Source organism: Phyllobates terribilis, unplaced genomic scaffold (assembly GCF_046119375.1).
Source record: "Phyllobates terribilis strain yellow unplaced genomic scaffold, ASM4611937v1 Scaffold_11__3_contigs__length_659146591, whole genome shotgun sequence".
Classification (NCBI taxonomy): domain Eukaryota; kingdom Metazoa; phylum Chordata; class Amphibia; order Anura; family Dendrobatidae; genus Phyllobates; species Phyllobates terribilis.
In genome coordinates, this window is record NW_027362771.1 from 471,353,546 (window position 1) to 471,367,754 (window position 14,209).

The following is a 14,209-nucleotide window of genomic DNA, read 5'->3' on the forward strand; positions in this document are numbered from 1 at the left end:
TAGATTTGAATTGGCCCTTTTTATCCGTGATATCGGAGAAAAACTGACATGTCTCTATGTGTTTTTCACAGGTCCATAAAAAAACACAGATATGTGAACAACCCCATAGATTTTAATGGGTACATAATCTATCAGTAAAAAACATGGATAGAACACGTACATGCGACACGGATGTCTGTATGACGTCTTAGTGTCATCACTTGATAATACTTGTTTGGGTTATGGATTTTGAAGTGAAAATAGTAAGTTACAAATGTGTAGAGGAATGGAGTCAGTAAAAGAGTATGTTTAGCTTCGTAAGAAGCAGTTTATCATTTACTGTTGAAATATGGCAGGGTGAGCCGATGTATGGGGCAGTTGTGAGTGTGTAACTGGTTGAGAGAAAATTTAATTAATAAAAATAATTGTTTTTATAATTCAGTTTTTAGTATTATTTCCTTCTTCCACTAGTGGCTGCCATATGTATTTGCAAATACAGCACACAAAGGGCATAACAGAGTAAGGACGGTCTCCGACCCTATCTCCTATCCTGTGGACATCCCAGCTGTGAACTATGCATGCTCCTTGACACTAGGGATGAGTGGACCCGTGGAAGTTCGGGTTCTGGTACCCGACCCAAACTTTATTCAAAAGTTCCAATTGGATACCAGAACTGTACCCGAACTTGAACCAGAACCCGAAGCTATTGAAAACAACAGGGACCCGAACTTTTGATCAGAAAAATTCTCTTTCTCTCCTCCCGGATTTCCCCTGGAGCTCCGAACATTGCAACAGACTTCCAGGAGAAGTCCATGTTCGGCGTTTAGAACCGGACACTAACTGTCCGGTACGAACCCCGAACTTTTAAGTTTGTGTTCTCTCGTCTCTATCCCTGACATGTGCAGTTTACAGCCTGTACTATACTATTTGGGGGAGCCACCTGGCACAGCTCCTGCTCAGCATGCATTGGCCAGCACCTGTAACTGGAAGTAATCTTCACAGCGCTGGCAACACAGGTCTTGGCAAGTGCAGACTTTCTAACAGAAGGGCCATGGCCATGAATAATTACATTGCTTATCGGAGCTTATTAGAGGACTTGCATTTACGAGGAAGTGCCTGGTGTCGCAACGAGCGAGAAGCTCCTCAGAGGTGTAGAAATACTGCAAATTCCCACAGTGTTTCTACACCGCTGTGTCCCTTCTTGTAGCTCCAATACTGGGCTGAATGCAAGGTTGTTCATGAGCCCCACTATCTAATGACCAGGGGTGGGTGTACCATTGTTGTAAGCTGTGCAACCACACAGGGGCCCACCTCTACATCCAAAACAGGAAGAATTGTGCATTCTGATGAGTTAGTGGACGGCAAAGTGCCCATATATTGTTCTTGCTGCCAACAACTCAGGGGAAATCACAAAAAAAGGTGCTGCACTGTGATTCCAAACAATATCTTCCCCCTCCTTTTTACGTCCAGCCAGAAGGGCAGGCGTGACGTTACACTAGAGGGTGCAGTCCATGTCCAATTTAGCAACAATTGTAATCCAAGTTGTCATTACTGATTGCCTAAGCAAATGTGAACTTTTGCTCCTTCTAGAGGCAAACAGTGGAAAATCTGAAAAATTATTGCAGAATTTTTAATATTTTCTAAAATGTGAAAAAAAAACCCTATACATATAAATTTTAAATAATGCTTTAATTTTATTTATTCTAGACACATTTAATGGTTCTTAATATTTATGGTAGGGTTATAAATTCTTTTTCTTACAGCATTTGCCCAGCAGATGGCACTATCTCACTTTATACTCTGCTTAACTATCATTCTTTTTGAAGTGCTTCTCAAGAAGTTTTCTCCCCATCTCTGAACTCCTCCTTCTTAAATTGTCACTCCCTGTAACTCTGAAGGCTGTGTCACCTCAGCTAGAGTCTCAGATCTCTGTGGGCAGTTTGATGAAAGGAGCTTTTGGATAATACACAGTGAAAGGGGATCAAGATTGCTTTTAACCATGTTGTCTGTGAGGAGAGGGTTTGGGGATGAGAAAACCCAACTAAATGAATTGAATAAACGTTTGGACCAGTACCTCTCTAAAGTGAGGCAGCTAGAATCGGAGAACCAGGTACTGGTAGAAGAGATCCACAGACTTCGGCAGGAAAGAGGCGCAGAATGGACACAGGTTTACTTTAATGAATTGTGCCTGCTGAGGAGACAAGTGGAAGAGCTCAGTGTACAAAAATGTGAAGCAGAACTACAGAAGGACAACCTTTGGGAAGAACTCCAGGATCTGCAAGAATTATGGGAGCAAGTGAGGTCCATGAGACTCAAAATTGACCAACAGCTAGAACTTTACAAGAAAGATCTGCAACAAGCAAAGACTAACCAGGCATCATTGGAAGAACTGTATTTTCGCCTCCAACAAGAACGTCAGATCCTTCAAACTTCTCAACAAGAGGAGACGTTTGCTCTGAGAGACAAAGCTCTTCAGATGCCATTGCAAATTACAATGCAGGATGTTGGGCGACATGGGCTCAGCCTAAGGGATGTACAGAGCTTGTCAATGGAGCTTTCAGAGTCCTGGAAGGAGGCTTTCTTGGTTTACCAGAAAAAGATTGAGGAATTAGAGAACACACTGAGGTTGGAGGAAGAAGGCCGTCTCGGGGTGGAAGAGGAGGTCAGAGGACAGAAACTACAAATAGAAGAATTGCGCAAAGAATATGAGGAGCTACTAGGAATCGAGAAGATATTGCAAAAAGAACTGTTAAGGATGAAAGAGAAGTACAGCATGGAGGCGGAAGAGTATCAGGTAGGAGACTCATAGTATTAAAAAACATGAAAAATATTATCAGCTTTATAGATAAAGATAGATAAATATTTTTCTCCTATTTGCAGTAATTTAAAGGGAACTTGCCTGCACGTTTTTACATATAGAAGAAGTGTTTTGGCTGTATAGGTCCTTGTCCCTCAATAAAAAATGATTCCTTTTATTTAAAGATCCAATATGACAGTCATTGGAAACGGTAAGCAAATCAGGTTGGTAGTGCACTGGGGGTGTGTCAATGCACTTCTACAAAGCAGTCCAGTTGTAAGGACACGCCCACAATGCACTTCCCACTGGATATGCATATGGCTTTTATACAAGATTTCTCATAATTTTTACAAAAAAAGGTAGAATTTAATAATCTGCTCTTACATTTTCTGAAAAGAAAAAGAATGACATCAAAAATTGCTACAATTATGGTTAGCACTGCAGCCACATTTAAATGCGTAACTTGCATTTTTAATATTAGAAATTGCGTCCCCCTGACTCTATAATTGCCCCTCTGACCTTCCTCTTGGCCCTGAATAAATGGCAAATCTGACTAGTAATGCAGCGATGCCATAGTAGTAATATGTCTGCACAAGTGAATAAACTTGCCATTCTGTGAAATTTGGGTGCAAGCGTTGGTGCTGCCGCTCATTCCCTGCTATTATTTAGAAACCCCTGTTGATGGAATTAAGAGGAAATGCTTTTATTTTTAGCACCCCCGGTCCTCCCAAGTTTTATATATGTTTGCAGAGTGGAATATCCCAGGATTTCATCGATGTCATCACACTAATACAGGCTGTATTGTATTTCCAGACTCAGTGTACAGTTATGTGACCTATTAAAAGGTTTCTATAAACTTTAATCCCTTCACAATCTGTAGTGACATTATTAAAAATCTGCGTGTTACTCCTGCACCTGCCATAGACACAGACAGTCAGGCTGGGGCTGTGTAACAGTAGAAGCAAAGGGCGCACAGAAATAGCTTCACTCGTCCCATATTTATATTTTTTTGTAGTTTTAAGGCCACATTCTCACGTTCAGTATTCAGTCAGTATTTTACCTCAGTATTTGTAAGCCAAAACCAGGAGTGGGTGAATAATTCAGAAGTGGTGACGAGTTTCTATTATACTTTTCCTCTGATTGTTCCACTCCTGGTTTTGGCTTACAAATACTGATGTAAAATACTGACCAGATACTGATAGTGTGAAAGTGGCCTTAAAGGGGCTTAGTAGGAAATTACATTAATGGTCTGTATTTAGTGTAAGGCATTACTGTGTGATCTATGTGAGTCTGGTCCATCAACAGAGCGAAGGAGCCATCACATCGCCAGCCATATGTGTGCGGCTGATTCTTGCTCTGTAGCTGGTGCTGTTTGGCAGGGTTGACTGTGATCTGAGGGGATTAGATAGCTGTTCTTTCCTTTCAAAACAGTGGCTGTGTTCCGACAGCTGTTTATATGGAAAACCGTTACTGGGCTTTTTTTTTACATTTTTCTATACTTCAGTTTTTCTACTGAAGCCAATGAGGGAGTGCACAGCGAAAACTGAGACTGGCTGCAAATATCTGTGCTAGAAATCCATTCAATATACAGTGGGTACGGAAAGTATTCAGACCCCTTTAAATTTTTCACTCTTTCTTTCATTGCAGCCATTTGGTAAATTCTAAAATGATCATTTTTTTCTCATTAATGTACACTCTGCACCCCATCTTGACTGAAAAAAAAACAGAAATGTAGAAATTTTTGCAAATTTATTAAAAAAGAAAAACTGAAATATCACATGGTCATAAGTATTCAGACCCTTTGCTCAGACACTTATATTTAAGTCACATGCTGTCCATTTCCTTATGATCCTACTTGACATGGTTCTACTCCTTCATTGGAGTCCAGTTGTGTTTAATTAAACTGATAGGACTTGATTTGGAAAGGCACACACCTGTCTATATAAGACCTCACAGCTCACAGTGCATGTCAGACCAAATGAGAATCATGAGCTCAAAGGAACTGCCCAAGGAGCTCAGAGACAGAATTGTGGCAAGGCACAGATCTGGCCAAGGTTACAAAATAATTTCTGCATTACTCAAGGTTCCTAAGAGCACAGTGGCCACCATAAACCTTAAATGGAAGAAGTTTGGGACCACCAGAAATCTTCCTAGACCTGGCCATCCAGCCAAACTGAGCAATCTTGGGAGAAGAGCCTTGGTGAGAGAGGTAAAGAAGAACCCCAAGATCACTGTGGCTGAGCTTCAGAGATGCAGTAGGGAGATGGGAGAAAGTTCCACAAAGTCAACTATCACTGCAGCCCTCCTCCAGTTGGGCCTTTATGGCAGAGTGACCCGATGGAAGCCTCTCCTCAGTGCAAGACAGATGAAAGCCCGCATAGAGTTTGCTCAAAAACACATGAAGGACTCCCAGACTATGAGAAATAAGAACTTTTTGGTGCTAATTCTAAGCGGTATGTGTGGAGAAAACCAGGCACTGCTCATCACCTGCCCAATACAATCCTGACAGTGAAACATGGTGGTGGCAGCATCATGCTATGGGGGTGTTTTTCAGCTGCAGGGACAGGATGACTGGTTGCAATTGAAGGAAACATGAATGCGGCCAAGTACAGAGATATCCTGGATGAAAACCTCTTCCAGAGTGCTCTGGACCTCAGGCTTGGCCGAAGGTTCACCTTCCAACAAGACAATGACCCTAAGCACACAACTAAAATAACAAAGGAGTGGCTTCAGAACAACTCTGTGACCATTCTTGACTGGCCCAGCCAGAGCCCTGACCTAAACCCAATTGAACATCTCTGGAGAGACCCGAAAATGGCTCTTTACCAACATTCACCATCCAACCTGACGGAACTGGAGAAAAAAACAGGTTGCATCATTCCCAAGAAGACTCATGGCTGTACTAGCTCAAAAAAGGGTGCTTCTACTCAATACTGAGCAAAAGGTCTGAATACTTATGACCATGTGATATTTCAGTTTTTCTTTTTTAATAAATTTGCAAAAATTTCTACATTTCAGTTTTTTTTCAGTCAAGATGGGATGCAGAGTGTACTTTAATAAGAAAAAAAATAAACTTTTTAGAATTTACCAAATGGCTGCAATGAAACAAAGAGTGAAAAATTTAAAGGGGTCTGAATACTTTCCATACCCACTGTACATTATATGAAGGAAAGAGTTGGGACACCTATACATTATACATACAGGAGCTTTTATGACATCAAGTTCTCATCCAGGATCATTAAAGGGAACATGACAGCAGGTACATGGTGCTCGATCCATAGACAGCAGGTATCCGGCACTGGCTGTATCATTTCAGCCATGTATGTTTAACTCTGAAATGCTGCGGCAAAACATGCTTTAACAACCGCCGAGGCTCAAGCCGCATGTGTGACTAGTCAAACGGCCAGGTCCTCAGTGTCTTCTCCCTGTGTGAGAGCATAGGAAGAGGCCTGTCAATCACTGGCAGTGGGCAAGGAGAAGTCACCAGGGACCCACCTGCCCAACTAGTCTCCTGTGTGACTTACTCCCTGGCGGCTTTTAAAGTGTGTTATTCTTTCTAATGCTGCAACATTTCCTGGCGGAAATCATACAGCCAGTGTCTGATACATGCTGCCCATGGTTCAGCTGTCAGATATGGAAAAGAGGTGTGGCCTAATTTGTGACTTATTGCACCAAAAAATGTGCCAAAATTTTGGCGTAAGTTTCTGGCATAAAGTTAGCCAACTAATAGGTGTCGTAAACTTAGTCTAAAAAGAGACAGATTTATTAAATGTCATGAAACGATATGATAAATCTGGAATATTTTAACACTATTTAGTCTAAGTTTGCACTGTCTAAGAAGATTTGGCCACGGAGTTGCCCACTTATACAAAGGAAGCTATCAGTCACCTACAGCACCAAGTACTGGACCAAATATCCCAAAAAGAACATAGGTTGAAAGCACTGTTCCAACATTTTTTTTATTTCACCGATGGAGTAGTGTTTTAAATGTAAGCCCCCGGCCCCCTGTCTCATACTCACCTTCTGGTGTTTTCATCTGTTTTCGTCACCACTTCTGTCCGTCTCCGTCAAAAAGTGACCTGCTGGCTGCTCCAGCGTTTCATGGGGCGAGCCGGAGTTCACTCTTCAATGCAAGTCTATGAGAACCTCGTTCTGGCCTTGTTTTGGCCTCGTTCTGGCTCTCATAGACTTGTATTAAGAGCTTGTGACGTAGCTTCTGACTTCCAGACAGTCAAAAGCTGTGCTCACAAGATGGTGCAGCGGGATCAGAGCAGCGGTGTAAAACGGTGAAGAGACCAGAGGGTGAGTATATGACTGAGGGAAGGGGGCTAATATTTAAAGTACCACTCCAGCGTTGAAAAAAAAAAACACGCTTGAGTGGTGCTTTAAATGATTTAAACACAGGCTATACTGAATCTTTTCTCACAAAATTATATATCAATCTACTTAGCACCCTCTGCTCTATAATATGGTGCCAACTGATTGAACTGCATTTTCATGGTGCAGGTTCCCTTTAAAGGGTTTTATTTAGGATTTACTTAATAGGTGTAAAACTGCCTCTTTCACACGTCCAGATATTTCCGGTCCTGGAAAAAACAGTACCAGAGATATCCGTGTCTCTGAGTGTCCCTGTGTGGCATACGTCTGGCAACCGTGTGCCGCCCATGTGCCGCATCAGAATCACACATACTGGTGCCTGGGAATCAGCGGTACAGTTAGCTCTGTTCCCAGGCGCAGGGTGCTGAAGGAATCACTCATTGTCCCCTGCTTGCACTGCGATCAGCATGAGCAAGGGACAATGTTGAGAGTAGTATTCAGCTGCTGCTTTCTCCACCAAGTATAAAAATAAGAATAAAATAAAAAAATCATTATATTCACCTGTCCAAAGATGAAATAAGTGTCCCACGCAGTAATTCATCTGACCGACAATTCTTCATCAGCGTGATCGTGACTTGAGGCGACCGCACACACTGAGGAATAGAAGAGAATAACTTGCTGCAGCGAGTGGGCCCCTAAACTGCTCTGAGCTCAGTGAGCTGTGTCCTGTCACTCAGTGAGCTCAGCGCAGGTCAGAGGCCTCCTCTGCTCCTCAGCATGTGCGGTCGCCTCAAGCCACTGATCACGCAGATGAAGAAATGTCGATCAGATGGATTACTGCGTGGGACAATTGTTTAATCTTTGGACAAGTGAGTATGATGATTTTTTTATTTTATTCTTAATTTTATACTTGTTGGAGATAGCAGGTGCAGAATACTACTCTCAACATTGTCCCTTGCTCGGGCTGATCACAGCACCAGCAGGGGACAATGATGAGTGATTCCTTCAGCATCTGGCACCTGGGAACATTGCAAACTGTACCACTGATTCCCTGGCGCCGGTACATGTCACACTGATGACACACGAATGTTGTATTTGGACGTTTTGCGGCCCGCGTGGCATGCAAAAAACGGACATGTCAGCGTGTTTTGCCCATGGACACACGGTCTGTGGAAACACACTGACATGTACGCAGACCCATTCATTTGAATGGGTCTGCGTGTGTATGTGTCTCCGGTACGTGTGAAAACTGGAACCACACGTACTGGAGACACAGACATGTGAATGAGGCCTAAAGCAGTAAAATAACAAAAATAGCTGTAAAGTAACAAAAATAGCTTGCAGCACAAAAATCGCACAGCAGTGGGTGGCCAGTGCTGACATGAGAGGAATATAAGAGCACATTCTGACACTGCAGATGTTGTGTACCTATAGTGTCAGTCTGTGCACTCACTCATCTTTCTCTCCTATCAGCTTTGGTGGTATGATCCTTTGTGATAAAACAGTTTTTACGTAAAATAAAAAAAGTTTAATCTGTACAAGTATGATTTTTTTTATAGGGGCTAAGTCTCTCATACAACGCATTCCGAATTATTATGCAAATGCTATTTTTACTTAATGGTCGATGAAAATGAGTCAGTGTAACGTTCAAATCATCAACCGTTATAAAATAAATCAGATTTTTTTGGACAAACCTCCCAATGAGAACAGTATTTTTTTCAAAACTGAAAATCTCAAAATGCAACAAATTATTATGCACAACAGAGTTTCTAAACATTGTATAGGTTGTAAATAACTGAAAATGGTCATTTGTTGAATTTCCAGCACTAAGAGTTCACATATACTGAAATCAAAAGCTTTTGTAATCAAAAACATCTCAACTGGTCAAGTTATATATTAATATAGAACCCTTCTTTGATATAACCTTCATAATTATTGCATCCATTGAACGTGTGTGGTTTTGGATATTTTCTGTTTGAATTTCTTTGCAGAATGTCCATAATAGCCCGCAGAGCTGCTGTTTTGATGTGAACTGCCTCCCACCCTCATAGATCTTTTGCTTGAGTATACTCCAAAGGTTCTCGATAGGGCTGAGGTCAGAGAAGGATGGTAGTCACACCGTGAGTTTCACTTCTTTTATGCCTTCAGCAGCCAATGACTCAGAGGTATTCTTTGCAGCATGAGATGGTGCATTGTCATTCATTAAGATGATTTTGCTACAGATGGCATGGTTCTTCTTTTTGTACCATGGAAACTCTATATACTTTGCAGAGGTAATTTTTACCCCTTCAGGGACTCTAAAGGGGCCTCCCAGCTCTCTCTACATGATTTTGGCCCAACACATGACTCCACCACCTCCTTGCTGACTTCACAGCCTTTTTGGGACATGGTGGCCATCCACCAACCATCCACTATTCCATCCATCTGGACCATGCAGAGTTGCATGTTTTAGAATTCATCTACAGGTTTGTCTGGTCCCACTGCAAGCGTTTCTGCTTGTGACCACTGTTTAGGGGTGGCTGAATAGTAGGTTAATGCGCAAGGATGCTACACCTTGAGGTTCGTGGGACTCCAAAGGTACCAGAAGCGTCAAATACCAGTTGGCTGCTTTGTGATGGTATTTTAGCTGCTGCTCTCTTAATCTGATCAATTTGTCAGGCAGAAACCTTCAATATGCCTCTATCTGCACGAACCCTTCTGTGCTCTGTAACAACCACAAATTTCATCACAATACGATGATCACGATTACATTTTTGTAAAATATCTAATGTTTTCATACCTTGTTCAAGAAATTGCTCTATTTGACACTTTTCTGCAGCAGAGAGATCCTTTTTCTTTTCCATTTTGCTTGAAACCTGTGGCCTGCTTCATAATGTGGAACATCCTTCTTTGAGTAGTTTTCCATTAATTGGGCTCAGCTAGCAAACTAATTATCACAGGTGCTTAATTTCGGTGACCCAAATAGCCCTGAGACACAATAACATTCACGAGTTTATTTAAAAAACAAAAATTTACATCTTTATGATACTTAAATCCAATTTGCATAATAATTTGGAACACAGTGTATGAATGTATAAATGGTTTAATTTCATTTTTTTTTAGGTTGGCAAACTCCCTTTAAGTTTTCTATTATAGGTGTGCTCTCATACAACCTTCTGCACAAAAGTTCTGTTCAAGTCATTGTACTTTACATAGAATATTATGTCACTGAAAGTTCTTTAAAGCACTGCCTCACTAAAATCCTGGAAATAAATGAACTCACGACTGCCATCAAGGATCCCTCACTATGAGAAGTAACTGAGGAATGAATGGCTAGACAAAGCTTTACCCAGTGATAATAGCTTGGGGCCTGTGGGTAGAGGAGCTGGACCCCTTAGATAAGCTGATCTCCACACTGGCTTCCTTTTTAAAAGGAGTTGTCTTATTGAAAAATGTGTTTAAAATTTGTTGAAGTATCACATGTACTTGTCATATAAGACCAGAACCCTTTGTATCAATCATAAACAAGATTTTCCTTGAGATTGATGAAGTTCTCAGTTCCCGACTTGTAGATAATCATGAGTGTCTCTTGGTACTACAATTGTAACTATGAAGATCAGCTCCATAGATCATACCGCTTTTTCAAAATATCCTTTACTTCTTTAGCTACTTTATACATTACTTGTTTTTAATGACAGATTTCTTAAGTATTTTTGTCAGCATCTCAAACAGGTGATAAATGACAGCAGACGTAACCCTTACAGAACTGTGACAGTAATAAAACACGTCCTCAGCTATATATACCCCATACATGAAAGCTGGTGGTCGATGAAAGCATGTGAGTTAAATATATACTGTACAATACAATTAGCAGAGCTGCTGACATGAAGGTTAAGTATTTGCTTAAATTACCTTCCATCAGAAAAAGTCATTACATGAAGCCTGTTGTGGGATGCCGGCTCACTGCCTGGCAGGTGCTCTGGAGATATCTAGAACAGCTATATGCCATATTACAGATGAATTGTATAGCATTCTGTATGTTTGCAGTGGCATCAACATTTTATGTCTAGTAAAAAAAAATTCACACATCTTTTTGGCATGGTGACAGCACCATTGGCTGCCATTGCAGCTCCCACATGTAGGGCTGTATTAACCCATGGCCGTCCTTTAGGCTTTTAGGTATTTCAGGTCCACTCCGACACATTATTCTTTCTGTGATATATATATATATATATATATATATATATATATACAGTACAGACCAAAAGTTTGGACACACCTTCTCATTTAAAGATTTTTCTGTATTTTCATGACTATTGCACACTGCACACTACACTGCACACTACTTCACACTGAAGGCATCAAAACTATGAATTAACACATGTGCAATTACAGTGCTGGCCAAAAGTATTGGCACCCCTGCAATTCTGAAAGATAATACTCAGTTTCTTCCAGAAAATGATTGCAATTACAAATTCTTTGGTATTATTCTCTTCATTTAATTTGTCTTCAAAGAAAAAAAACACAAAAAGAATTGTCCTAAAGCCAAATTGGATATAATTCCACACCAAACCTAAAAAAGGGGGTGGACAAAAGTATTGGCACCCTTTGAAAAATCATGTGTTGCTTCTCTAATTCATGTAATTAACAGCACCTGTAACTTACCTGTGGCACCTAACAGGTGTTGGCAATAACTAAATCACACTTGCAGCCAGTTAACATGGATTAAAGTTGACTCAACCTCTGTCCTGTGTCCTTGTGTGTACCACATTGAGCATGGAGAAAAGAAAGAAGACCAAAGAACTGTCTGAGGACTTGAGAAACCAAATTGTGAGGAAGCATGAGCAATCTCAAGGCTACAAGTCCATCTCCAAAGACCTGAATGTTCCTGTGTCTTCCGTGCGCAGTGTCATCAAGAAGTTTAAAGCCCATGGCACTGTGGCTAACCTCCCTAGATGTGGACGGAAAAGAAAAATTGACGATAGATTTCAACGCAAGATTGTGCGGATGGTGGATAAAGAACCTCGACTAACATCCAAACAAGTTCAAGCTGCCCTGCATTCCGAGGGTACAACAGTGTCAACCCGTACTATCGGCGTCTGAATGAAAAGGGACTGTATGGTAGGATACCCAGGAAGACCCCACTTCTTACCCCGAGACATAAAAAAGCCAGGCTGGAGTTTGCCAAAACTTACCTGAGAAAGCCTAAAACGTTTTGGAAGAATGTTCTCTGGTCAGATGAGACAAAAGTAGAGCTTTTTGGGAAAAAGCATCAACATAGAGTGTACAGGAAAAAAAAAGAGGCATTCAAAGAAAAGAACACGGTCCCTACAGTCAAACATGCCGGAGGTTCCCTGATGTTTTGGTGTTGCTTTGCTGCCTCTGGCACTGGACTGCTTGACCGTGTGCATGGCATTATGAAGTCTGAAGACTACCAACAAATTTTGCAGCATAATGTAGGGCCCAGTGTGAGAAAGCTGGGTCTCCCTCAGAGGTCATGAGTCTTCCAGCAGGACAATGACCCAAAACACACTTCCAAAAGCACTATAAAATGGTTTGAGAGAAAGCACTGGAGACTTCTAAGGTGGCCAGCAATGAGTCCAGACCTGAATCCCATAGAACACCTGTGGAGAGATCTCAAAATGGCAGTTTGGAGAAGGCACCCTTCAAATATCAGGGACCTGGAGCAGTTTGCCAAAGAATAATGGTCTACAATTCCAGCAGAGCATTGTAAGAAACTCATTGATGGTTACCGGAAGCGGTTGTTCGCAGTTATTTTGGCTAAAGGTTGTGCAACCAAGTATTAGGCTGAGGGTGCCAATACTTTTGTCCGGCCCTTTTTTGGAGTTTTGTGTGAAATGATCAATGATTTGATTTTTGCTTCATTCTCTTTTGTGTTTTTTCCGTGCAAGCAAATTAAATGAAGATAATAATACCAAATAATTTGTGATTGCAATCATTTTCAGGAAGAAACTGAGTATTATCTGACAGAATTGCAGGGGTGCCAATACTTTTGGCCAGCACAGTATATACTTAACAAAAAAGTGTGAAACAACTGAAAATATGTCTTATATTCTAGGTTCTTCAAAGTAGCCACCTTTTGCTTTGATGACTGCTTTGCACACTCTTGGCATTCTCTTGATGAGCTTCAAGAGGTAGTCACCGGAAATGGTCTTCCAACAATCTTGAAGGAGTTCCCAGAGATGCTTAGCACTTGTTGGCCCTTTTGCCTTCACTCTGCGGTCCAGGTCACCCCAAACCATCTTGATTGGGTTCAGATCTGGTGACTGTGGAGGCCAGGTCATCTGGCGTAGCACCCCATCACTCTTCTCCTTGGTCAAATAGCCCTTACACAGCCAGGAGGTGTGTTTGGGGTCATTGTCCTGTTGAAAAATAAATGATGGTCCAACTAAACGCAAACCGGATGCAATAGCATGCCTCTGCAAGGTGCTGTGGTAGCCATGCTGGTTCAGTATGCCTTCAATTTTGAATAAATCCCCAACAGTGTCACCAGCAAAGCACCCCCACACCATCACACCTCCTCCTCCATGCTTCACGGTGGGAACCAGGCATGTAGAGTCCATCCGTTCACCTTTTCTGCGTCGCACAAAGACACGGTGGTTGGAACCAAAGATCTCAAATTTGGACTCATCAGACCAAAGCACAGATTTCCACTAGTCTAATGTCCATTCCTTGTGTTCTTTAGCCCAAACAAGTCTCTTCTGCTTGTTGCCTGTCCTTAGCAGTGGTTTCCTAGCAGCTATTTTACCATGAAGGCCTGCTGCACAAAGTCTTCTCTTAACAGTTGTTGTAGAGATGTGTCTGCTGCTAGAACTCTGTGTAGCATTGACCTGGTCTCTAATCTGAGCTGCTGTTAACCTGCAATTTCTGAGGCTGGTGACTCGGATAAACTTATCCTCAGAAGCAGAGGTGACTCTTGGTCTTCCTTTCCTGGGGCAGTCCTCATGTGAGCCAGTTTCTTTGTAGTGCTTGATGGTTTTTGCAACTGCACTTGGGGACACTTTCAATGTTTGCCCAAATTTTCGGACTGACTGAACCTCATTTCTTAAAGTAATGATGGCCACTCGTTTTTCTTTACTTAGCTGCTTTTTTCTTGCCATAATACAAATTCTAACA

General features: G+C 41.6%; 1 protein-coding gene across 1 annotated transcript in view; it reads left to right on the forward strand.

The window, feature by feature from the left end:
* The first annotated feature begins 1,847 nt into the window (after positions 1-1,847).
* Positions 1,848-14,209, forward strand: part of SYNM (synemin) — a 49,158-nt gene continuing 36,796 nt past the window's right edge. Inside the window, exon 1 of the mRNA XM_073653333.1 lies at positions 1,848-2,773. Coding sequence (XP_073509434.1) covers positions 1,979-2,773 — 795 coding nt within the window. The 5' untranslated portion in view covers positions 1,848-1,978. The remainder of the gene's footprint in view (positions 2,774-14,209) is intronic.